At 41.7% G+C, this 26445-nt stretch overlaps 1 protein-coding gene across 2 annotated transcripts in view; it reads right to left on the bottom strand.

Annotated features, from left to right (window-relative positions):
- Positions 1-25775, bottom strand: part of NCOA5 (nuclear receptor coactivator 5) — a 31134-nt gene extending 5359 nt beyond the window's left edge. For both annotated transcript variants that reach the window (XM_047068193.1, XM_047068194.1), the window contains exons 1-5: positions 25646-25775; positions 12756-12822; positions 3748-4074; positions 2237-2373; positions 868-994 (exon numbers count right to left, since the gene is read on the bottom strand). In XM_047068193.1, coding sequence (XP_046924149.1) covers positions 868-994; positions 2237-2373; positions 3748-4074; positions 12756-12793 — 629 coding nt within the window. In that variant the 5' untranslated portion in view covers positions 12794-12822; positions 25646-25775. The remainder of the gene's footprint in view (positions 1-867; positions 995-2236; positions 2374-3747; positions 4075-12755; positions 12823-25645) is intronic.
- Positions 25776-26445: the final 670 nt, after the last annotated feature.

The raw sequence follows: 26445 nt of genomic DNA, 5'->3' as shown, positions 1-26445 counted from the left end.
AAGTTATTTACTAACCACCTGGGGAAAGGGAACATAGCCAGTGCCAAGCCTGCAAGCTGCTACGCTCCCTTGTGCCTCTCTGCTCGGTCTCTTCAGGAAACAATGTGAAAAAGAGGCAAGCAAAGAGGTACTGTGAACTCTGGATTGGCTAGAACGGTTTCCTGACAGTTCTGCAAGATCACGGCACTTCATAAAGAAGGCCTGGCAGGCCAATGCAGAGACACGTGTCTCCCGAAGTGGTGGGGATTCGGGGTGGCTCCATGAAGGGGGCATCTATTGCTTTGCATGACCAACATATAGTCCCTCTGCAGTTTTCCTTTGGGAAAGCACCCTTCTCCTACTCAGTCCACATGATTCCACAGGCCTAATTCCACCTGTAGCTCTAGGAATGGGGCACATGACCCAGCCCTGGCTAATCGGGAATCTTAGCACCGCTGGTTCAAGGATGGGACAGTGAGCCAGGTCAGTCCAATGAGAAACAATTCCAGGCCTTTAAATGGAAGCACTGGGAAACAGAGGCTTTTGCTGAGACAGATGTATAGGGTTAGTGCCATTCTGCCTTTTCCAGTAGAAAGCGTGCGCGAGAACGAGGGTAATACAGGGACCAAGTCTTGATGACGTGGTTTGTCACTGGATGTGGCCATACCTGATATTCCCAGTCAGGCAAACTAAAAATTTCCCTTTGGGGCGTGAGCCAGTTTGCAATGGGTTTTCTGTCAAGCCACAACTGACAGAACTCTGGCTCAATGTAGGAGAGCAATGCTAGAACCCACAGCCCAAGTTCAGTGGGTACGGCTGCCAAAGGAAGTCTTCATTTCTCTTCTGACCATTCTCCTTACTCAGGAGAAATAACCGAAGGATTCTTACTTAGTCTGCTTGTTGACCACAATCACAGAACAATCAACAGGCCTCTCAGCATCAAAGCGTCTCTGGATTTCCTCAAAATACTGACGATAAAGCTCTTCTCTACGCCGTTCCTCACGTTTCAAACGTTCTGTAAGACACCGACAAGGAAAACTGAAATATGGACTGTGCCTTTCTATAAAAATAAGCCACAGACCTTACTTTAAATCCTACAAGTATGTAGGCCAAGGTCGTAATATACATATACTCTGTCTGAGTTACTCTTCTGGACTACCTCCTAAAAATAGCCAGTATTATTATTTTTTATTACTATAAATTCATTGAAATGGAATGGCTGGATTAGAGGGCATGGTCACTTAAACACATCATCTGCTGCATACTGCCAAACTGCCCTCTAAAGGCTGTTAACTTATCCCTTCACAGGGGCAGATTACCTAGTGCTAATTCTCTGCATCTTGGTCAACATTGGGTGTTGTCGTTTTTATTTATTTATTTTTATTTATTTATTTATTTTTTTAAATTTTTTTTTCAACGTTTATTTATTTTTGGGACAGAGAGAGACAGAGCATGAACGGGGGAGGGGCAGAGAGAGAGGGAGACACAGAATCGGAAACAGGCTCCAGGCCCTGAGCCATCAGCCCAGAGCCTGACGCGGGGCTCGAACTCACGGACCGCGAGATCGTGACCTGGCTGAAGTCGGACGCTTAACCGACTGCACCACCCAGGCGCCCCGGGTGTTGTCATTTTTAAACATTCCTGCCAACTTGACAGGTAAAAGATAGTATTCCATTACTATTCTAATTTGCATTTTGGGGACAACTATTTAAGACTCTCATTGACAGGTATTTGTTAATTTGTTCCGGAAAAAAAAAAAAATCACGTGGTAAAGTTTTATTACAAATTAAAAATGAGGCTCTTATTTCAACTACAAAACAATTACGAGATCTTTGAGGATGTATTGAGAATAATCAGGCTTTGAAAAAACATTTTGTCTTTATCTAAAAAAGAGACGCTATTAGGTAAAAATTACACATAAAACAAAAAAACCCCACATCACATCCCGCACAGAGAGTGCAGACAGTTGTAGTTATTTGGTTAACAGGCAAAAAGCAAGCACTTATTAACCCTCTCCAGCTGTAATCTTTTGTTCATTTCTTATTGCTACAATTTTGTATTTACTTCTTGTTACATGACTAAAGATGATGATAGTAATCTTGCATTTTACAAATTATTTTCAAGCTAAATGTTCCCTACATACTAACAGGCTATCTGTATTTCTTCTTTTTGTGGATTGCTTTGCCAAGTCGTTAGTCCCTTTCCAGTTGGTTATTTGTAAAGTGTTCTATCAGTAACAAATAAACTGCTACTTTACCTTTTGCACGAGACTGACTTTCTGGGCCTGGAGGGCCTCGTCCATCAAAGCTATCTCTGTAACGGTCAAAGTAAGGGTCATCCTTCCTCCTGCAATAGTCATCCATTCGCAGGTACCGGTCATAAGAGCTTTCTCTCCTGAAAAGTGGGAGAAATTTGCACAAAGTTAAAACTCACCTATCCTGCAAAACTCAGATATAGAGAATTCTTCAAGACCCAGTCCCCTGTGAGGAAACAGCACAGTAAGGCAGTGGACTCTGGGATTAGACAAACGAGATTCACTGCTTATCAGTTCGGTGGCTGTGACTCTTAACCTGCCTTGCAAAATGACTGGGAGGATGTACAGAAAGCTCTCACAATAGTTTCTGGCTTAAAGTAAATGCAAAATAACTAATAGTAATGACTGATATTAATTTTGAGGACTCCCATCCCCCCTGCCTGTGCTTCTTAAAAAATTGTTATTTAAAATACATACAAAAATGCAAATATTTCATATAAATCTATACATAAATTTCTCATCACCCTGAGCAGAACACTCATTAAGCAGTAACTCTTCACTTCCCATCCCTATAACCTCTAATCTATTTTCTGTCTCTGTGAATTTGTCTTCTCTAGATATTTCATGTAACTGGAATCACACATTATTTGTTCTTTTGTGTCTGTCTGGATTACTTCATTTAGCATGTTTTCAAGGTCCATCCCTGTTGCAGCAGGTGTCAGAATTACCTTCCATTTTATGGCTGAATAATATTCCACTGTATGGATATATCACATTTTTTAACTCATTCACCTTTTGACAGACTTTCGGGTTTTGTCCATCTCCCAGCCACTGTGGAGAGTGCTGCTCTGCACATTTACATGCAAGTATCTGTTTGAGCCCCTCTTTTCAAGTCTTCTGGGTACACACCCCAGAGTGAAATTGATGGGTCAGAGCAATTCTACTGCATTTAATTTTTTAAGGAACCGCCTGCCAACTGCTCTCTACAGCGGCCATACTATTTTACATTCCGACCAACAATGTTTGAGGCTTCTAGTCTCTACACCTCACCAGTGCTTGTTCTTTTCTTTTGTTGTTTTCCTTACTAAATTATCATAGCCGTCCTAGTAGGTATGAGGTGGTATCTCATTGTGGCTTTAATTTGCATTTCCCTGTTGACTAATGATGCGGAGAGTCTTTTCACAGACTTACTGGCTACGCGTGTGTCTTCCCTGTGTTTTTGCATTGCCAAAACAATTTGCACTCCATCTTTTTTGTCCATTTGCACAATACTACCTTTCATAGGCTACAGGGAGAGATCCAGATTCATTCACTAAGCATAATTCATTGAACATTCACACATTCAGCAAATATTTATTGAGGAGCACAACTGCCACTCGCTAGACACTGGAAACCTAAGGCTGATAAAGTCACTGTCCTTACAGAGTTTCCAATTAGTTCAGCAGAACACCCACAAAAAAAGACTGTTACAAAAAAACCCCAACAAAGATCTACGCGGATGGCTGAATAAGTACCTGTACATGGGCTCTCGGGAGTCTCTCATATCTCTGTATCTGTCATACATGGGGTCCCGGTGATCCCGAAAATCCCTAGAGTCTCTTAGATCACGAAAGTCTCTGAGGTCCCTCATGTCCCGAGCATCACGCATACTTCTGCTGTCTCTGTGATCCCGAATGTCTCTGCTATCTCTGTGGTCCCGCAAGTCTCGGGGGTCTCGAATGGCTCTGCTATCCCGGGCATCCCGGCCATTTCTGCCATCCCTGGGCTCTCTCCTTGGACTTCCTCGAATTGGGGATCGATCACGTCTTGTATCTCGACCATCTCCAAAGCCATATGGATCTCTGTGGGAGGTAGCAAGAAGAAGCTAAGACAAAGAAATTGAAGGTAGCCAACCCTTCAGCTCTTTAATGGAGGAAGCCCCCACCCTTTCCAAGCATTTTTCTCTAAAACACAGCAGCCAAACAGTGAGAACATGATTACAACTTTAAAGACAGTCACCCATCTCATCAGCGAATAAAGACTAGTAGGTTCCAGGATCTCAAAAGATTAGGACATCAGAGGAAGAATGTATGACCCAAAGCCAAATGTCTTGACTGCGGTCATAGTATTTGTCAGGTTTCAGGGAGTAATTCGGTATTCCTTACACCATGTTATCATCTCCACAGGTTTTCAGAGTGAAAGCATCTTTCCCCTAGAACCTGTTTTTTCCAACCAGACTTGTTTGAAAGAGATTTAAAAAGGGGGGGGAAAGTTGGAGGAACACAGTAAGGGGCAAGACTCATGAAGAAAAAAGGAGCAAATGCACAATCTCATACAAAGGAACAGTGACCAAAGTAGTTGTCCCTGAAGTACAGAAAACTTCACTTAAAATATATAGTACGATAATCAAATTAAAGGAAAAAAGAAAAAGTACAATATGATACACACACAGTAAAGCAGAAGAACACTCAGCTTCTGTCTTTTCAACATAGTTATTGAGTAGTGGTCTCTCTTAATCTGAGTTTAATGCAGAACCCAGTTCCCTCCCCTCTTTTTAAACAGTGTTTGAAGTCACAGACATTTGTGCTGATCTCATTCAATATTCTTCATGAGACATTCCACTCCACTGGAAACTCAACCTATCTAAAATTAAACATCTTATTCAACCCATTTCTTACTCAGTCCCATTCCCGACTTTTTCACTTCTGCTGAGATTCATTCTTCCTAGTTACCAAGGTTTAAGTTTTTGAAAATTAATGTTGATTCTTTCTTTCCTATCCCCATTAAGTCACCTGAATCCTGTTCATTTTTCCTTTTCATTCCCCCTGGATTCATCAATCCAAACCCTTATTTTTATGCTCGGTACCAACAAGTTTCCAAAACACAAACCAAAAACCAATCTTCCAGATTTCAATTCATTCTACACATAAATATCAGATTAACCATCCAAATTTCCACCTGTTGCCAATCACGGCTTGACGATCACATTTCTGTGTACCCCTCCATAACAAATCTGGACTTTCCAACTATTATCCCTCCCCCATTTCCTGATTCAACCCCCTCAGGTCTGTTCTTATGACTTAACTCATATGATTCTTATCTGCTTCAGGATTTCTGTTCATATGATTTTTCAACTTGGAATATTTTTCTTGCACTTAATGCAAGTATCATCCAATCCTCACAGGCAAATTCATGTCTCAAATCGTCCAAGGAATCTTCTCTAATCTCCCTAGTAACTGCTGATCTTTCTGGCTGCTCAATGCTTAGAACACTTACTATTTCTATTACTCATCTTGATATAGTTACGTTTTTACAACGTCTTCTTGTTTGACCTACTTTAAGGATTACCTCCTCCATAAAATCTGCCCTAAACTCTTGAACTTCCCCAACAAATATGTTCCTCCTCCAGTCCTTTCCATCTCGATAAATGCCACATCTACCTACACTGTTGCTCAAGCTAGGAAACTGAATGTCATCTCTTCCAAAGTCCCAACTGCTTTCCAATCATATTTTCAAATTCTGTCCATTCTTTTTCTGAAATTGATGATCAATTCTGCCCATTTCTTTACCTTCATTAATACCACTAAAGGCCAACTCATAATGATCTTTCCCTAACAAAGCAAGAGACTTCTAAAGTGGGGAAAGATTTCCCCATTTCTGCTCTTGCCTCTTTTTCTAATCTTTTTTCCAGATTATTCTAGGGTGATCTTTCAAATACATAAAACCTTTTACTGGTTTCCCACAGTGTTCAGAATTCAATCCAAAATCTCTACTAAGGCTGGGCAGGTGCTGCATGGTCTTGGCTGTTTTCTCCAATCTTGTCCCCTCCCCTCCCAAGTTCACCATTATCTTGCCACATTGGCCTTTCAGCTAGAACTAGCCAAGGCTTTTCCTGATGCCTCTACTTGAGCGGCAAAAACAGATCTGCACTCATTCTCTATGTCTCAGCACAATGAATGTTTCTTACCCCTGATTCTAACAGTCTAAAAGTTTACTTTCTGCCCTTAAATCCTGGCCACGTTTTCTCATAGCACTGTTTTTGTCACTTATCACAATTTGACACATCTATTTACTTGTTTAATGTCTGCTGTCAGACTGTGAGTCCATGAGGACAAGGACTGTCAGTGTGACTCTCCACTATAAACCCACTATGTAGGTTTATAATGTCTGGCATATGCAGCGAATGCTCCATGACTATGTGCAATGAACCTTGCTCCTGTACATATTTCTGTCGCTGCACTTATCACACCGTTCTGTAATTATGTTTACATGGCTTTTCTATTAAAGACTAAGCTCTTTTGACGTCTTTGGATCCCTAGGACGACAGCACGGAGCTCAGTGTTTAATGAATTGAATTTTCCAACTGAACTATAAGCCTCTCATGAGCAGGCATCCTGTTTCGTTTATACTTCCATCATCTATCGTGATTACACATTACTAGGCAGCCATCATGATGCCTTGCCATCAGCTTGGTAGAGAGCCTCAGTTCCACTTCATCCACAAGGGCACAGCAAAACCAATTTAAATGCCAATTTTGCATCTATGAAAAGTCCTTGTCATACATTTTAAGGCTCACAAGTACTCCTGATTTGTGGGAGCAAACATATGGGAGACCAGGGAATTTAAATGAGGTACTAAGCAGTTTTCCTATTAAAGTGCAGACTGACCAAGATTCTTACTCTGGTTTTTCTTATTAGGTCATATAATCTTCCTCACATGTATAACATCTGCTAGAGTATATAATGTGGGCAAACACTCAAGATTCTATGGGAAGGGACAACCATTAAGTATTTTTGGATTAATGATCAGTAGATAAACCTGCCTTGGGGAGCAGTTGGAAGCAGTCATTAGAGGTAGAATCAGATTTCAAGTGTTCTTGGCAATCAGGGATGAGAGAGATCATGAACCTGACAGACCACAGACCACACACACAGCCTTTGGGTGTTGGAAATGAGGGGTGGGGATATGGATAAGAACACCGAGTCACAGCACATTATCACAGCCTTAGGATAACTATAAAGGCCGTATCACTCTCCTTCTTTTGAATCCACTGAAGTGCCTTACTTACCTGTCAGAGTCCATCCCTGGAGGTTGACCATAACCCGAGATTCCCAAAGTCTCGGCTCACGCTTCCAGTGTGAGAAGGCAAGCACTCCCTTTCCCTCAATGAATCTAAAGTCCATGTGCAACAAAACTACTAATTCCCCCTCAATTGCCTTCTGGGTAAAATGTAGAAAAGATGATATTCACAAGGTGGAAAGAACCAAAGGAATGGTGGAAGTAGAAACAGAGAAGATAACAATTCTCTAAAATGAAAAGGCAAAGCTTTTCTCCTTTCTCCAAAAGATGAGCAGTATGGCAGAAGCTGTTCTTCTGGAGACAAAAACAAAAAACCTTTTAGGGTCACTGTAGGACCCAAATCAAGAATTCCCCAGAACAAAAGGGCTTCTGCTGCTGGCCCCAACATCTTTCTCAAAACAAGAACCAGCTAACAAAAGGGAGGTATAGTGTGCAGGATTCAGAGTGCCGCAAGGACGAAGCCCCTGAACAAGATGCGTGACCTTAGATAACAAGTGGGTTAAAAGCAAGTTTCTGGAGCCCAATAAGGCTCAATCTCATCCCATGGCACCAGAGGTGTTTTACTTAGACCAAATGCAGTGTACCCTTAGGTACCAGGTCACTAGAGGCTAAAATGAAACCGAACCTTTAAACTGAACCAGTTAGAGAAATTTCAGCACTGGAGTCCACAAACTGAAGGCAGATGACAAACACTACTAAAACTGTTATAAATTTCTCATCTATTCAGCTGGGAAAAGAAGCCAAGTGCTCTTTGCCTTGAGAGAAATATCATCATATCATTTGGAAACACGTGACAGGGAAGGGAAGGGTGGGTGAAGGGAAAAGCCATGGCTCAGGTGGCAAGTGATGCGCTTCTGGTAGAAGTGCTTCTCTTCCTGGGGACTAAAGAGGTGCGCAGAGCACTAGGCGTTTGAGAGCCTACAGAGTAAGAACGACAAATGACCATCTTGGAAGAGCACGATGGACTTTGAGCTTTTCTTCCTCCAGAGAATGAAACCTCAAGCCCAGGATGGTGTTCTTTGTCCTTGGCTCCACAGAACATTCCGGAGAAAGATCTCGGTCCTTTTTTGTTGGCATCTCTGTTCCGCCTTTCTGTTCAATGGAATATTTTCCTTGGGAGGGCCAGTTTTTTTGTTTACTCCTGAAAAAAAATTCTCCAATAGCTCTTGGTAATTCTGTTCTGTCACAGATACTGTCCACAAATATCATGATCTAAATGGCTGGCTGCTGTGTGATGTCGATCCCCCACCACGATGACTCCGTGCTACTGAGAAACGGAGACAACAGACTTGTGTGGAATTTTGCCATTAGGTGACAGCAGGATATGGGGTGCAATGAGGTATCACACCTCACAGATCCGAATTTTGTTAAGTGTCCACACTTCTCCCTAGGAAGCACACTGGTGATTTTCTCTAGCACAAATATGACTTTTCTGTCGGTGGAGGTGGCACTTGCTCTGAGAATCGACGGCTGTTCTTTAAGTGTTAGTGCCTGGTATCTTAACTTGTGAGGCTCAGCTAGAGCTAGCGCTGTCTCATACCCAAGAGCAAGTGGTCATCAGAGGAATCAGCGCCGTGGATATGCAGAAATCACCTTGGGCCACGTAAGAAAATGGTCTACAGCTAGGGTATTTCTGAGGAACCGATCTTGGACCACCTTCACCAAAGAGGCACCAGGCCTAACATCCTTAACAAATACGTGGGAAAAATTCTCTGCAGAGCTTTTGATGTACACAAATTAGTTCTATTTGCTCTTTTTTACGCCAGGCAGGAAGATTTAGGAAATACGGCGTCTCATTTGGAGGTCACATCTGTGTCGGGGTATGCTCCCAAGACCTGGATTGCCAGGGTGTTGAGCTGAAGATAGAAACGGAGAACATCTGAGGTACAGTCAGAATCACGGTCCAGTCTTTAAAGAAGGTAAAGGCCAGCGCCTAGTACCAAAGCTAGACAACTTACGTGGTAACTAAGCAATGTGCTCAAGAGTCCAATGAGGCGGTCCAAGGGCTAAATGATGAGAATTCAGGCCGAAATGTGATCCGGAGCAGGGATCCCTGATGCAGCCATTCTGTGCTTGGCTGGACCAATACTGTTAGAACTACACACTGACAGCTGGAGTCATCAGGGAGGCACATTACTGAACAGAGAGCAATGCCAGCAGAACTGTGGCTTACGGAGACGTTTGAAGAGGTGACAATCCTGTGAAAACTCCCAAAGATACGGAGGTGTTTTGACACTCAAGGTTAACGTCCAGCAAAACAAGGTGTTACGAAGGTCTCGCCAGCATGCTTAGAAACTATTTTATCAAAAGTAGCAACACCGAAGACATAAAAGTACAACTTAAGGGAAGTATTTGCCACAAATACACGCCCCCCCCCGCCCCCCCCGGAAACATTGCATTCCCTATGGCAGGGGACAAATGATTAGGGTTGCCAAATGAAGGTAGTTTGGCTGTTGTCAAGAGACTGGAATTACTTCAAGGCTTTGACTGGAAGTATGCACCCAAAGAGTGGTATCTAGTGTTCACCCTTGAAGAAACGATTAGATTCTTCCAGGCTCACTAGTCATCCATCTTGCCTACTTATTCCATTTTATTTCTGCCCTCTTGGTACACCTTAAGAGACAATACATGATCAGTACGATGATCAAAATGTTAGTATTCTGTTTTGAATATTCAATTTTTCTGGCTTTAGAGTTTCTTTATTAAAAAAATGTTTTTTAATGTGTATTTATTATTGAGAGAGACAGCATGAGCATGGGAGGGGCAGAGAGAGGGGCAGACACAGAATCTGAAGCAGGCTCCAGGCTCTGAGCTGTTAGCACAGAGTCCGACACAGGGCTCGAAATCACCAATTGCGAGATCATGACCTGAGCCAAGGTCGGACGCTTAACCGACTGAGCCGCCCGGGCACCCCTGGCTTTACAGTTTTTACATTTTTATTCTTAAAGGTAAAAAACTGGGACTCTCTGCTCAGGTTTGAGATGGGGCTCAGAACAGATTTTATTAAATGCGAACATCTTTCTTCCTTGAACTTTATTAATAAGCATGACAGTATGACACTTCATCACGTTAAATAACATGCTGAGGAACCCAGTTAGGGACACAGCACCAAGGGGGAAGACTGACTTTTGATGGAAATTGAATTAGTCTAGCTGTGCCTCCTAATGATTGTAAAAAAAAAAAAAAAAAGCAGGAAGCTACTGTCCTATCTATATCCCAAATAATCTCATTTTAGAAACTGTTACTGAGGAAGGGGGGATTTTAAAAGGATCATATGTATGTATCTAGTAGGGAGAACGTTTTAAAAGGCCCCCTCTAACGTTGTTTGTATGTTATTAAAAAAAGAAGAAAAGCATACAGCTGTTTTTTCCATTACAGATGAAATTACAGAGTGGCATTTTAAGTTGGGATGAAATTAATCTTTTTAACTTAATGTCCTGGCAATAGCTATACTGGATTCCAAGCAGAGGAGATGGTTATTTCCCCAACACTACCAATGTTTGCTGAATACCTATAATCAATTGGAAATATTAAAAGCAGTTGGTTAAGTGTCATTAACAGGATGACATCAATCTACTACTCTGTATTTTGCAATGTGCCTTGGTTTTTTGTTGTTATTTTGGTCTGTTTTTTGTTTTCTTTTTTTGCCTGAAAAAACACACAGATATTATCTAGAGATTATAAGTATTGTGGGGAAAAGAAAGAGTGGAGAGGATTTTACTAGTGGAGTCAGGGTCTACATAGTTACCAATTTCATATTCCTTCTGGTAAGCTACCTAGTCCAGAAACACAATCAGAGCTCCTTGGAAAGTGGATACACACTGTTATCTCCTTTTAAGCCACTTGGCAACCACAGCTTCCAATGGAAGCCCCATATTTCTGACTGTTAGATGCAAACTCTTAGCCCTCTGTAGTCCATGTTTACTGGGGCAATGAGGAGCACAGATGGGACTTCCTAACATCTCCAGTATGGTCTGATGCAGCATAATGGAAGCAGACATCATACGGAACTGCTGCAGTTCTACAGGATTCATTTAAGTTCTTCAGGATGCTCACACATACCCACAAAATCAACCAACACAGTATTTACCTGCGAGCTACAGGCATCCCTTATGGTGTTAAAGACAACAGACATAATGCCAACGTATATGCTCACTTCTGCAGCGAGACTAATGGAGGGCCAGGGCATCCACGTGGCAGCTATAGTGTAGCTACAGTTGTGGTGTCAGATGCAACTCCTCTGCACCGGCAGAGTGCTCAAAGAATCCAACTGAAACCACCACCTTGCTGCTACAATCTGCTTGAACTCTGCCGAGCAGTCGTGTATAATCTATTCCCGCTAGCGTAGAAAATACCCATCCTTCACATCGAAGTGGGACGATATACACCAAACATACAGCAGCCATTCTTTCCTATAAGTGGGTAACAAAATATAGGTGTCTCAAAGGACAGCTGTATGTTATGTGTAAGTGAGTTGGGTATATCCCGGGTGACCTGTGGAGCTCCTAGTACATTGCAGACTAGGATTCATTGTACTCAGCAGTGTTCAGTTCATTATAGGAAATGTAGTCTATCATGGTATATAGTTTAGGTATATAGTTTATTGTGGAAAATTGGTATTTTTACTTAGAGGAAAAAGCAAAATCCATACTGAGTATTCATTTGGGCCATGAAGAGACACCAGATATGAAATACAGCGTATCTGCCTGCAATCCACACAAAAGTGCACACACTGCATCTGCTAGTTTGGAGACCGTATCTTTGATGTAAATGGCAACATTACTAAGACCCTTCTTTGAGAGAAGGGGCCAATATAATGCATATCTCAAGGGTATACATCAGGACAACCTCTTTTGTATATATTAGAAGAAAGAATATATTAGGGAAATGGCTTTTATTTCCAGAAAAGCTAAGAAAAAGGGAGACTTTTGAGAGCTGGAGTGTTTTTTGCCCTTTTTTATTTCCCCTCGAAAGTAACCCAAGCATGCGAGCAAACAGGGGATCTGCAGCACAGGCACAGCAGCAATCTCTCAAGCAGCACTTTCCATAAACCTGGGTTAACATCTGGACCGGCAGCCATGTGGAATGAAGAGTCGAATCTCTGATGCCCGCTGCAGTGCAGCAAAGCACACACCAACGACCCCGGGGCACTCCTCCTGCTGTGGAGGCTCCCATTGACACGTGAGCTGGGGACAGAGAGGTTTATCCTCTTCCAATTGCCTGCAACTCATGTTGCAGGCTGAACTTGCTGGGTTTGTCACCGAAAACACAAAGCTTCTCTGCATCTCCTGATGTATGTTTAAAAAAAGCAGCAAGGCCTTTCACACAAGGTTCATGTTCTTATTGTTTGCTTGAGCGTTTCTGATTTGTTGGGGGGAAGAAAAGACCCTTGATGTACGAAGTTGGGCTTAACTCCCCAGAGCCCAACTCTCCCAAGGTAACTCACTGCTTCAGGGTACTTTACCTTCGTGTGGGGCTGGGTCTTGATGGAGCCGTATTCATATTTCTTCTTTCCGCTGCCTTATTAATATCTGAAAAGAATAATCAACCCATCTGTTCAATGCTACGGAATAAAAACAAAATCATCAGCACATTTCAAATGAAAGCAACAACAAAAAAACTACAATGACAACCAGATGGTGTAAGAAAATCCATTCAGCAGACACACTGTCACTTGGGCAATTTTTATTAAGTTACGGCAGTACATTGTCACGGTTTCGTAAGGAACGTCCCTCAGTTTTCTAGCTGACACAGTTTGTATAAAACGGGTTATGTCAATGCTTAACACTCTGCCAAGTCACAAACTTAACAATTGCCCCTTCCAAAAGGGGAAACGGTTGTCTTCTAAACTCTTGGAGAGCCAGCTCTAAGATTCTTTTTTGAGGGAAGGAGAGTGGGAGAAAGAGAAGGAGAGAGTTTAAAAAAAAAAGAACAAAGGCAAATAATTCCACTTTATGTGACAAAGAAGTAACAACTGGACCCTGCTGTCTTAAAACTTCCAATATCCCATGAAGCAGGCCTACTTTTAATGTGCCTTGTGTTGCATCCCATTAGATAGAATCTTCCAGAATGACATGTAGGAAATTAATTTTCTTCCTAAACAAAGTATATTATATGTTAACATCTATAGCCCTCACAGATAAGTAGCTAAGAATAAGAATTGGCATTTGGTATAATAGGGTTAGATAACAAAACACTTCACATAAGAAGTTTTCATTAGAGAAGACTGGCATTTACAACTAGGTAAGGGAGAACAGTGGAATCATACAAACTTACTTAGAAAAGCCAATTTGTGCAGTTAAAGCCTGCTTGCTAAATACAAATCTGCTTTGCAAAAATGAAGTGAATAATAAAAACACCATGTATAAGAAAGAAATGATGAAGTATCTAAAGAAATGTACCCATCTATGTCCAAAGATAACACAGACCAATTTTTATATGACTTAAAAATGAATAAATTCATTCATAATTTCATTCTTTAGTTGAATGAAGAAATAAAACTGTGTCCTGCTATGGTGTAGTTTTGTTCCCCTTGTTCCATATTAAGTGATTAGTAGTGTATCTAATGACATTAAATGGTATTAAGCACTCACATAATTAGAGTGCTTTAAAATTGTAATTATGTATTTAAAAAATTCCAACCAGAGTCCTATGTGTAAGAGACTATAGTAATAACCAGAAATTTAAAAGGTCTGGCACAGACTTTACCCCGCTATGTTGTCAACTTTTGAGTTCCTGTTCAAGTGAGAACGATCTTCACTTCCATTTTAAGTCAGAGTTTCTATTATGTCTAGGAGAAGAATGACTTTTGATAAATCGAAGGTAACATAAATTTAAACAGTAAGAGAAGCACAGTCCACCCTAAACTGCCTCTCACATTTTCAATTAAGCAGACACAAGCTATCATCCAGCTATATATCCAAGAGAAATGAAAACATGTGTCCACACAAAGACTTATATGCAAACTTTCATAGTAGCATTATACATAATAACATATTCAAAACTGGAAACATTTCAAATGTCGGTCAACTGGTGAATGGATAATCAAAATGTGTTATATCTATAAAATGGAATACTACTCAACAACAGAAATAAATGAACTACTAATAAAAAAAATCAGAAAATAATATCTATATAGGACTTGGCCTATAATCTCTGATCATGGCTTTGGTATGGCAAGTGGCACTTTTGCAATTTATAACCCTCAAAGTTAATGAACATCTGAATTACACATTATATAATGATAGGCCTTACAGGGAACACCTAACTCTCTTCTATGTAATTGTGAAGAATATCAGTTCAGGTTTAGAAAGGCCTACTGACCTAGTCTGCTCTTTAATATGGAGTGACTATGATTCAGAGAGAAATGTAATCTCTTCGATTGTTGAGGTAGTTTTCAGAGTATCTCTGGAATACACTGAGGGTGGTGGTGGTGGTGTAAAGATTTCTTCTAAATAAACACTGTAACTCCCAGTAGGATTCTATATATTATTAACTGGTTGTGAATAAAGAAAACTCACCTAAACATTGATTGACTTGAACATTGCTTATGTTAGAGTACAGAACATAGGGTACGCTTTTAGTAGGGAAGTTTCTATCAATGCCATATAATTTGCCCATATGATATGAAAAGGACTATTACATTGTGTAATTATATCCTGTTCTGTGAGCACCTACATATAGGACTGCAGAGACCAAGGCAGTCATGTATGACATACCTCTGGAGCAAAACTGGTTCCAGTTAGACTGAAGGAGGTAAATATTTTACTTTGAAGTTAGTGAAAAGTTTTTGTAATTATTTGAAATATTATTTAAAATTCAAGAATAATTTATCTTTTTGTTTTTTACTTATTTTTATTTTTTAGAGAGAGCACATGCACAAGCGGGGGAGAAGCGCATAGGGAGAGAGAGAATCTTAAGTAGGCTCCATGCTCAGTGTGGAGCCTGATGCAGGGCTCAATCCCACGACCCCAGGATCATGACCTGAGCTGACATCAAGAGTTGGACGGACGCTCAACCTACTGAGCCACCCAGGCATCCCAAGATTATTGTATCTTTAAATGATTTTGATTGTAATTTGCCTCCTCATTGAATAGTCTAAAGCAATTATACTTTGATGGTGTGACTTATGTTTCTTCTGCAAAAAAGAGAACTCTCAGACCATTTTCTTTTTTCCCTTACGCCAAGTGTTTGGTTATTCACAGCTATTTAAGAGCTCCTTATACTTCCATCTTGGATGAGTTATAGAGAAAATGAGACCTGGAAATTTCTGATCGTTTCAGTGCTACCCAAGAGGGCTGCTCAGGTTACAGGACAGCTGGGGGGCAGGTTTCAGTGAGAGTTATGAAAACAAAACTATCGTCACCACCAATCCCAATACACAAAACATCCTAACACATGGTCACCCAGAACTTCTGGAAAACCTATGAGTTCAGAAATACAGGAAGAATAGAGAAGCTACAAAAGTACAAATAACTTCAGGGAGCTGATCAGACAGTATAGCAAAGATTTAAAAAGTCAAGGGAAAAAACCCTTGCCCCATTACTTTTTTTTTTTTTTTTTTTTTTTTTTACAATTTTTTGTTATACAACTTAATAACCCATCAACTGGGAGGCTGGAGGTTCATTTGAACAAGTTTCTCTTTGAAAATGCAAATACTGGGACTGGGAAAGAGGGCTTTTGTATTAATTAGTTGAATCAGATTATTTTCTTCCTACATCGTTTCAGAGACATATAGTCCTATGCCAAGGAAATAGAAATGACATTAATGTAAAGGAAAAGAAAAAAAAGAAGGAAAGACAATTTGGGCACCTTTCTGGACATTAGGTAGGGAACATAATGGGAGAAAATGTAACCAACAAGAGGGTAGTGGAAACTTTAATGCTTCTTTCTCCTCCTGCTCTATCTCATTCTGGCCAAATGCCTGTAAGATCAAAAGTCAGTCTCTTAGCGCCTCTTTCACCTTGGCCTGGTTGGTACCTCTATACTTTGTTAACTATACTAGCAATGTGAGCACCACTGGAAATCACCATCACTACGAGGTACCTTGGCCTGAATATTTTCTAAGTGGTTTTCTGAAAATGGTTAAAAGCACTTTTCAGGTAAGGATTTTTAGACAAGAAAAATAACACCAACTGAAGGGATCTACATAAAAGGAAAAAAATTAGAAAATAATCTAGAAAACATGATGTCACAGAGGAAGTGGCAGAGCTGTTTTAAGTCACAAAAGACTGGGTTAAAGAACTTTCAAAGAACAACACAATGCCTAATGTACAATTTTATTTTAGACTAATATGCTAGACAAGGTTCACACAATGGTTTTTGTATAATGCTATAAATAAAAATGCATGTTTCATTCACAGCACCAAGAGCTGCTTTGCTCTTTTTATTAAAAAATTTTTTTAATTTTTTTTTTTTTTTTTTTTTTTGGAGAGAGAGAGAGAGAGAGAGAGAGAGAGAGAAGGAATGTAAGGAGGGGCAGAGAAAGAGGGAGACACAGAATCCAAGGCGGGCTGTAGGCTCTGAGCTGTCAGCACAGAGCCCGACGCAGGACTCAAACCCATGAACCGCAAGATCATGACCTGAGCCAAAGTCAGATGCTCAACCGACTGAGCCACCCAGGTGCCCCTTTAATTGTACTATCATAAAATCAATTCCTTTCAACTTAAAACCAATTAATTTTTTTTTTTTAATTTCTGAGACAGAGAGAGAGAGAGAGAGAGAGAGAGAGAGAAGACAGTGAGAGCAGGGGAGGGACAGAGAGAGGGAGACACAGAATCCAAAGACAGGCTCCAGGCTCTGAGCTGTCCGCACAGAGCCCAACGTGGGCTCGAACCCATGAACTGTCAGATCACGACCTGAGCCAAAGTTGGACGCTTAACTGACTGAATCACCCAGGTGCCCCTTAAAATCAATTTTTATCACAAGCTATCACAATGGAAAACCATGAAGACTATGCTAAATAAGTGCAGTATGAATCGCTGCACTTAGTGACACCACCACCATTGGCTGTTGAAAGAATCCAGAAGCCTATACAATTTTGTCAAGTGGTTACAAATGAAATAAAATTCTCCAAAGCCTTAGCTGAAACCACCTAAAAATCAGTTACTACTAAATTGAAAATATGTGATTATAAAGATAATACCACTTGGAAAATCACACTGACAATAAAGTGGTTATCACACATTAAACGCCCCAAATTGGGAGAGGAAAGGACAGCACTTCTCATTTAAACTATACTTGTGAAGATTACGTTGACGGTATAACATCAGGAATATTATAACCAGTTATACTATAATGAGTTAAGGATAAGAGAATGCTCTGCTTGTGGTTTCTAAATCAACCCTTTAAGCTCACTTTAAAAACTATGCATTCCCTCTTATTTGATTATCTCCTTCATTCTCTAATTAAAATAATTATTCTATCTTTAACTGTATTAGATTATTCCTCAGTATAGGAACGGGGGAAACAATGATAACTTATATTTACAGAACGCTGACTCTGTCCCAGAGTCTGAACTAAGAACATTATGTGCATTACCTCATTCAATCCTTTCTACAACTCTTGGAGTTAAGTACTATTATGATCTCTATTTTGTGAATGAGAAAATTTGAAGTTTAGAGAAATTAAATGACTTATCTTAGGTCACATGATCATCAGGAGACAGAGCTAGGATTCAAATCTAGGTCTGTCGGACACCAAAGTGCTTAAACATTATGCTATGCTGCCCCAACAGGGAGTGGAAAGACAGGGTTTCCATTATGAACACTTGCTAAGACTCCCGGATCAAACTGATAGAACCTGGAAAAGGCCCAGTCTATGCTAGTCACTCCAATGTTTAAGTACCCCAAACACCCACCTATCACCTCAAACCAGTGTTAGTCCTTGAACAATGCAGGGGTTAGGGGCACTGAGCCCCAAGGACCCCAAAAACTTAACAATAGCCTATTGGTAACCAGAAGCCTTACCAATAATATAAACAGTTGATGAACACATATTTTTGTATGTTATATGTATTATATAATGTATTCTTACCATAAAGTATGCTAGAGAAAAGATGTTATGAAAGAAATCATTTACAGTACCAAAAAAAATTTTGCACATAAGAAGCCACACAGTTTAAACCCATGTTGTTCAAGGGTCAACTGTACAATGTTTCTGGCTTTGCTACTGATATTCTATTCACTTCAACACTTCAGACAAACATTCTCTATCAACATTTAATTTCCTACCCCTTTTACTTCTTTTCAGGAAAGAACACTTGCCTGGGATCAGCATATCAGAGTTCTAGTTCTACTTGGTGTGTGTGTGGGATGTGGTTAGTCAAGTCATTTGATTTCTCTGAATCTGATGAAGTGGATATTCCACCTGTGTTGGTTATGTTGATTCAAGGAGAACATCAGCTAAGAGAAAAAAAACTCACTAATTTGGATTCACAAAGATTGAGCTAATCTAAACTAGTAAAATAGTCTGAGCTACAAAAAATTTCAAGTATAGGTTTATTTAACACAGGTAAAATTTCAACTAAACTGTACAAGTAGAGATCCTTATAGAATTAAATTAATAAACTGGAGAGGATAGTTCATAACCAGCACACCAAATGCATCTAGGCCTACTATGTACTATGTACCATGCCTTAGACATATGGAAATAAAAAGGGTAAAGTCTCTGCTTTAAAGGAGTTCGCTGCTTAATAAAGGAGAGCAGGACACATACAGATAATCATAATATAATCTAAAATGGGTTTATAGCAGAGATAATAAAGGCCTAACTCTGTGTACATGGGTGTCGCAGGGGAGAGGAACAGGACAGAGAGGAGACTGGAAAGAGTAAGGGGCAGGGATGGCCTAAAAGTAACATTTAAACTGAGTCCTGGAAGATGAATAGGAGTTTACCAGAAAGAGAGAAGTCATTTGGCACATGCAAAAGTGAAGGAATGGCGTGAAGAACATAATTAGAAATACTATAGGAAGTTTAGTGTAGGGAGTAGGGGGATAAGAGGAAGAAAAGAGGAATTACAGATGCAAGCCAGAATCGGAAAAAGGTCACAAAAAACTTTGTTACTGAAAAGCAAGAGATTGGTGGCAAGAGGGCCTATATAAATTGAGCTACCATAAAAGAGTCTCAATGAAGCCAAACTAATGAAGGCTTACTGTATGTATATTATCTAAAAGGGGGGGGGGGCGGGCAAGAGTATTTAAACCTCAGACCTTAAAAATATTGCCTATTCAGGTATGAGACAAATATTTAAAAGGTTATCTTCAGTAAAGGGATATAAAATAAACTGAGGGCCAGAGTCAGTAATTAATAGCTAACAAAAATGAGTTAAACCCACCGTTCAGGAAGAAACGGACAACCAAGCACCCTTCCTTAGTTTCCTTCTAGTATCTTTTAAAAATTTTAATGTGGTAAAAAACACACAATATACAATTTATCATATTGACTATTATTTTCTTAAAAAAAATTTTTTTTTTCAACGTTTATTTACTTTTGGGACAGAGAGAGACAGAGCATGAACGGGGGAGGGGCAGAGAGAGAGGGAGACACAGAATCGGAAACAGGCTCCAGGCTCTGAGCCATCAGCCCAGAGCCTGACGCGGGGCTCGAACTCACGGACCACGAGATCGTGACCTGGCTGAAGTCGGACGCTTAACCGACTGAGCCACCCAGGCGCCCCGACTATTATTTTCTTAAAAAGCAAGCTCTACACCCAACATGAGGGTTGAACTAAGGATCAAAAGTAGCAGGTTCTACTGACTGAGCCAGCTAGGCCCCCCTCATATTAACTATTTTTAAGTGAGCATATTAAGTTTATTCACACTGTTGTACAACAGATCTCCAGAACTTTTTCATCTCATAAAACTGCAACTCCTTATATCCAGTAAACAATTCCCCATCTCCCCTCTCCGCATTTATATACATACACATTTTTTCACTCTTCACACTGCACTCCTTTACTGAAGATGTATCAGCACCACCTGAGAAGATAGTTAAACACATTTTCAGGCCCCATCGCAAACTTTTAGAATCTGAGGATGAAGCCTAGGAATCTGTATTTGAACAAGCTTCTCAGGTGATTCTTGGCAGGTATTTGAGAACTATATTCTGTTTATCCCTTCAGCTTATGTACAACATATACTTAGATCCTCCATTTAGAAACCTCTTTAAACTCCTGTATTCAAGGGGTAATAACCCATGAACATAATCTGTTACAAAGAAAATGTCATGACAATGGTTAAAATCTGTCAAAGTACAACTGCTGGAAACAGTAAACATAATCACATAGCTATCCCCAAAGGAAATGGAATCATCAACCCAAGTTTCCATAGTACTAAAGATAGTATCCAATTATAAGGTCTGTGCCCCTGCTCCCCAAGGAGAAGTGTGCACCAACACCTTCTCTTCGATTTCATCTGACCATTTAAAAAGTACCCTGAAAACGTACGCATCTTTTCCCTATTACCTAGTTATGAAATAGCAAGAAAAATATTAACCACTGAGCTTGCCACTTTTTGATAGCATATTATCCACTTCTTTGGCTAATAAATGGCAAACTACCAACTAAAGTTTTCTCTAAATTCTGCCAACCAGACTTGTTGGTATTGGTTTGCTGGCAGGGGCTGAAACTCCTGCTTCTTCTGAGGTAATTGGTTTTCATATCTAAATGCATCTCTCTGCAAGAAGAGAAAAATGGTCACACGCAGAATTTCATATCCACACTGCTAAAAGCAAAGTGGAGCAAACCTAAATTTAATAAGCAGACCATGGAATCTTGGTAAGTCTGCTGTCTTTGTTCACATGAAAGTGAAATCATCCTACTGATGTGAATGGAAGGAATAATACTGAAAACTGCACAGATATTCTAACTATTGCTATTACCTCTAGTCCAGACTATCAAGCCAAAAAACATTTTAAATTACAGTTTTGTTTAAAATGTATACAACCATAAACCAGAGTTGTTAACTCCTATTAGTAATCTGAGATACGAACAGATTAGTACTAGAATCTACTTCAAACTTCTATTTCCAGTGAAAACTCATTTTCTAAAGCCTAAATCAGAGGTCCTCAAACCTTTAATGTACGTAACAACCGCAGGGGTGGGTTCTGAAAGGCAGATTCTGTAGCCCCCAGAGCCCCTCCAGAGACTGTTCAGTTAGCGGGGGAGGGGGTGGCGAGCTGCATCCACGGATATGTATTTCCAACTAGCTGTTCTAGTGACTCTGATGCTGTCCTACTATAACTTTTCCAAAAAAAGGTTCAGTTCATAATCTTAAGTTTTTGTACTGAACGGAATCATGTTTTTCTTAGTTTTTCTTTTTGATATCAAGAATAATTTCCAAAGAGAGATTTAAAAATAAATTTCTTGTATCATCTCTGATGCTAAATACATGTTATTATTATCTCAATCTCCAACTGCATATAAGTATATCCACTTAAGGCCAAATTACTCATAATTCAAAGTTCTCCAAAGCTTGCCCACTAACTGTAGGATCAACCTCATCTTCAGTAATTCAATCATTCTAGATCCAAACCAGGGAACCACTCAAGATATTTTATAGAGATAAAGGTATAAGACTGCTTTATAAATGCTCTCCAATGCAACCTAAGTTTTCCTGATCTTTCCCTAAAGTTGTCGGTCTTTAGGCAGGTCAGTAATAATGTTGTTTTGAATTGAAATAAAGGGAAAAGAGTCTTATGGTATGCGAAAGTGCTGATTCTTTGAAGAGAATTATTTAATTAACAAAAAAGTAATTCGTCCAGCTGACCTATTATCTCTTATTTTTTTAGTGATAGCATAAAGAATGAAAATGACCATCCCTATAAATATTCATATCTGGTGGTAATAAAACCACCATTTAAAAAGCAGCAGGCATGCTGGTATTATATATTTAGCTGTCAGTATACTTCATATTTCCCTAATGTGCTGCTGCTTCAGACAGTGGCCTTACCCTGATCCTTTCATTAACACTTCTCATTAATGAAAGTGGAATAGAGGGTAATTTTCTGTTGGTCACTGCCCTTTTAACTTCTTGAGAGTTTAACTCTGCTTAAGCCAAATAGTCTACACAAATGCCTATGCTGTTGACAGGACAAATCTTTCGGCACAAAAAAAGCTGACTGAGCTTTAGAAGCACTTGTCTCAAAGACACAGGGTAATCATGAGTAAACCACAAGGTATAGACAAGAAACAGTGTGGCAGAAAGAGTAGTCAGGTTTGGGAGAACACTAGGACCCAAGATGTTTGTAGGATAGCAAGAGAAAGGCACCAATGATATTTTCCTCTCTTGGACATCTATAGTGCACATGTTTAGCATATTAAAGCCTCTGAGAAGTTCTAGAGTTAAGGACACCTCTTTATCTCAAAATTTCCCAATTTTGCTTGACCACAAAATCTTTTATCTTCAACAATACCTTGAATATGTTCTACTAAATATGTGATTCGGGCAAGAAATCTAACCTGAGTCATTATCTCCTCATACGCAAAGAAGATACAACATCAGCCTACCTATCTCACAAGATTGGCGGGAACAAACGCGTTGGTATTGTACACCTGCTTTGTAAATCATACGTGCTGCTGGTTGTATGCTATCATTACCACTAAGAGTAATAGTGAGTTTAGGAACAGACCTTTCATTCTCTACGTGGGGAGTCAAAAACAAAGAAGCAACGATAGTTGAAGGGAATATTAAATACATTTCCTCCAAAGGTTTCTCATTCTTAAAAGCACAACTGAATTCCAGTAATTCTCACAGCAGTAACAAGCCATACAAAAGCACTGCCATCTGCAGGCCACAGGGATGGAATGCTTGCAACGGTTCTTAAGAATGAAGTTTCCAGCCACCAGGCACTCCTGTTCAGCACACGCCTGTAGCCTCTGCAACGGACTTAGCTTTTGAGCACAGGGAGACCGAGGCTCCTTTTGCTGAAGTTCTGAAACTGACTTGAGTAAAAAGTTCCCCTGTCTTCTCTACACAGGACCAACGCTGAGAAATGTGAAGAAAATCACTCTGGCCTTCTGTAAGTACTACATTGTGCTCATACCAAAGTAACCCCAAGGAGTATGGATTTTTTTTTTTTTTAACACAGCCCTTGAGGAAACACTTTAATGATCCGAACAGACTTTTTTGAGTTTCCTTTCAATGAATTAGAGTAAATCTGCTCTCTCACACATTAAGTTTATGAACAGACTACAAACAGAGCAGGCTGTTTACATAAGTTAACTGGTCAACGTCTCCCTTTCTTTGGAGGACCTAATTAGCTTTATTCAACAATTCACCAATATGACCTAGCAAATCAAAAGGAGCTCCTAATGCCTTCCTTTTTTTTTTTTTAAATGTTTTATTTATTTTTGAGAGAGACAGAGACAGAATGCGAGTGGGTTAGGGGCAGAGCGAGAGGGGGACCCAGAATCCGAAGCAGGTTCCAGGCTCTGAGCGGTCAGCACAGAGCCCGACGCGAGGCTCGAACCCACGGACCGTGAGATCATGACCTGAGCCGAAGTCGGACGCTCAACCGACTGAGCCACCCAGGTGCCCCTAAAGTATATTCATTTTTGAGAGAGACAGCGCGAGTGGGGGAGGGGAGGAGGGAGAGCCCGATGCGGGGCTTGAACTCCCAGACCGCGAGGTCGTGACCTGAGCCGAAGGCGGACGCTCAACCCACTGAGCCACCCAGGCGCCACAGCCTAATGCCTTCCTTAAACGTACGGCGTTCACCTGCCTGTAACACTGGACAACCTGCACCTAGGAAAAATTTTTCCACGGGGCCTTGAAATACGGTTTCTCCGGCACATTCTACAAGGAAAATTACTGTTTCTGTGCTTTAGGTTAAAAGATCGTGCCAGAGGTTTCAAAGAGCATCTGGAAGGTGACAAGAGGAGCTGAAAGAAACACAAAGGAACCGGAATACGGGAAGAAACATGTTAAATAGCCACGTGATCTCCAATACCCACAGGGCAAAAGCTTGGGTTTTTCGGGTTGGAAAAAGGCAACGTGAAAGTTAGTTTTCACACCCAGACCGACTCACACAGAAAACATTACATCTACAGTCGTCAAAAGCCCAAACGGCTCCATCGTCGGGTGCAGAAAGGGTCAGGAGGCTACCACACCACAACACGCAACGAGAAAACGGAGGCGGCACACCCCGTGCGCTCGAGCCGACGCTTCGTGCAACTCCGTGGGACTGCCACTTGTAGGTCAACACCGACAACACTTTGCAACGAGAAAGCTTCTCATGTTACCACCCCCGAAGATCCTGGGGGGCATTTCACGGAATCCGCTATGCTTCAGAGAGAAATCCTGTGCACAGAGCGAAAGCCAGGACCGCAATGAACCCCACACTCGCAGGGCAGCGTTTCCCAAAGCGTGGAACGCACAATAATTTCAGCAGGAACAAGGACGCGCTGTTTATTTTAATAGACAGGTATTTATTTATTTTTTTTATGAGCATTGGAAAAATAACTGGCTTTCCATCATACGGTTTGGGATTTACGTTTCCACCTTAAACAAATGTATTTAAGAAGGAGGAAAATAGAGGCAGTTCAAAGGAAAAAATTAACATTTGGGAAATAAACAGCAGTACAGATGGTACACGGACGTAGAGGTGCAACGCGAGAGACTGAAATCTGGGAAGCGCCGTCTTAAAAAAAAAAAAAAAAAAAAAAAAAAAAGCCCCCGGCGGGTAGTCGGGAGCGGAGTGCCCTGGGTCACACTTGGGGCGCTGGCTCTGTCGCTAATTTCCGCGAGAACCTCGGGCACAGTTTCTTTCCCCGTCCTTTGGGGCCGGGGTCCGCGTTACAAAATGGGTGGGGGCGTCACACGACACGGAGGCGCCTCGAGGATGCTGTCAAGGGGCGGCGAGGAGGCGGCGACAGGGACCAGCGCTCGGTTCGCCGCACGGCGCTGCACGCCCCGTAGAACGCCCGGAGAAGCGGGCCGCCTCGCTCCGAGTTCGAATCCCGCCTGCGCCACCGACTCGCTGAGGACCCGCAGGCGAGCGACTTCACCGTTTCGAGAAAGGGGCGCGGGGTGTGCAGCCCTACCCTACAGAGAAGCTCGGAGGACTACGGTCGGCGGTTCGCGCACAGAGAGGCGGCCGCGGTGCGGCGCCGCCCGGACCGGAGCCCACCACGGGCCGCCCGGGCCGGCCGGGCCTGGGCTTGACGGGAGCCAGAGGCCGCGCCCCGCACCGGGCATGCGCAGCTCCGCGCGCACCCGGAGAGAAGCCGAGGCCGCGGCCGCGGCCGCGCGTCGAGCGGGCCCTCCCGCCTCAGCCTCCCCATCCGGTCCCGGCCCCCTCAACCGTCGGCCGCAAGCCCCACGCCTCGGCAGACGGCCACCGCTTCCCGGCACTCACCGCTACCAGCGCGGCGGGCTCTCGGCCGCTCCTTCGCCTCAGGCCCGCCCCTATCGCCTCCACCTCAGCCCACCTGCCCGCCGTAGGACAAAGGCGCCACCAACCGACCGGCGCGGGCACGAGGCAATGGCGGCCGGGGCGGAGAGTGGGGGCAGAGGGCGCGCACGCAGCGGCAGGCGCGGCAATGTCGCAAGAGCGCGCGGGTTTACGGCAGGGCTGAGTTGGGCGTCGATCTCCTTAGCAATGAGAGAGAGGAAGTAGCTATGGGGCGGCGGTTGAGAACGCTAGGGGTTGCCTAGTAACGGCGTCCCCCGCTAAGGATGGGTCCCGGGCCTGGTTCCCTGATACCAAGAGGCTGCGCCTTTCTTCTAGTCTTCGGAGCGTCTTCCTTCCATTCTAACTGTGGAAACGGCTCACTTAAATCCTGAAATACTTTATTTAGTTTTTCATAAAACGAAACAAAACCCGAAACACCGTTAGATATGTGTATTGGAGAGTAGCGTACATACTCCTGCAACCTCCGGATCTCAAGGAACAAAGACAGCAGACAGGTAGAGAAAATGTTTTATTTAAATTCACATTTAAATAGGCAGTGTACCCTATTAGTTTCGCTGGCAAAAGGCAGCTTCTGGTGATAGAGTCACAGGTTCTTTTTGAGTTATTTCTTCCTGGAATATTTATTCAACGTCAAAAAAAAATTTCACGGAATGTAGGTGCTGACTGTGAAGCATGTAAAATGTTGTATCGTTCATTTAACTCCCAGAATAATTTGTCGGAGGGAATGGAGTTTGCTCACATGA

This window comes from Lynx rufus, unplaced genomic scaffold (genome assembly GCF_022079265.1).
Source record: "Lynx rufus isolate CCGP_SWC_20201006 ecotype Redwood Valley unplaced genomic scaffold, mLynRuf1.p SCAF_8, whole genome shotgun sequence".
Taxonomy (NCBI): Eukaryota; Metazoa; Chordata; class Mammalia; order Carnivora; family Felidae; genus Lynx; species Lynx rufus.
Note: the sequence above shows the minus strand (reverse complement) of the source record. Positions and strands in the feature narration are given on the sequence as shown.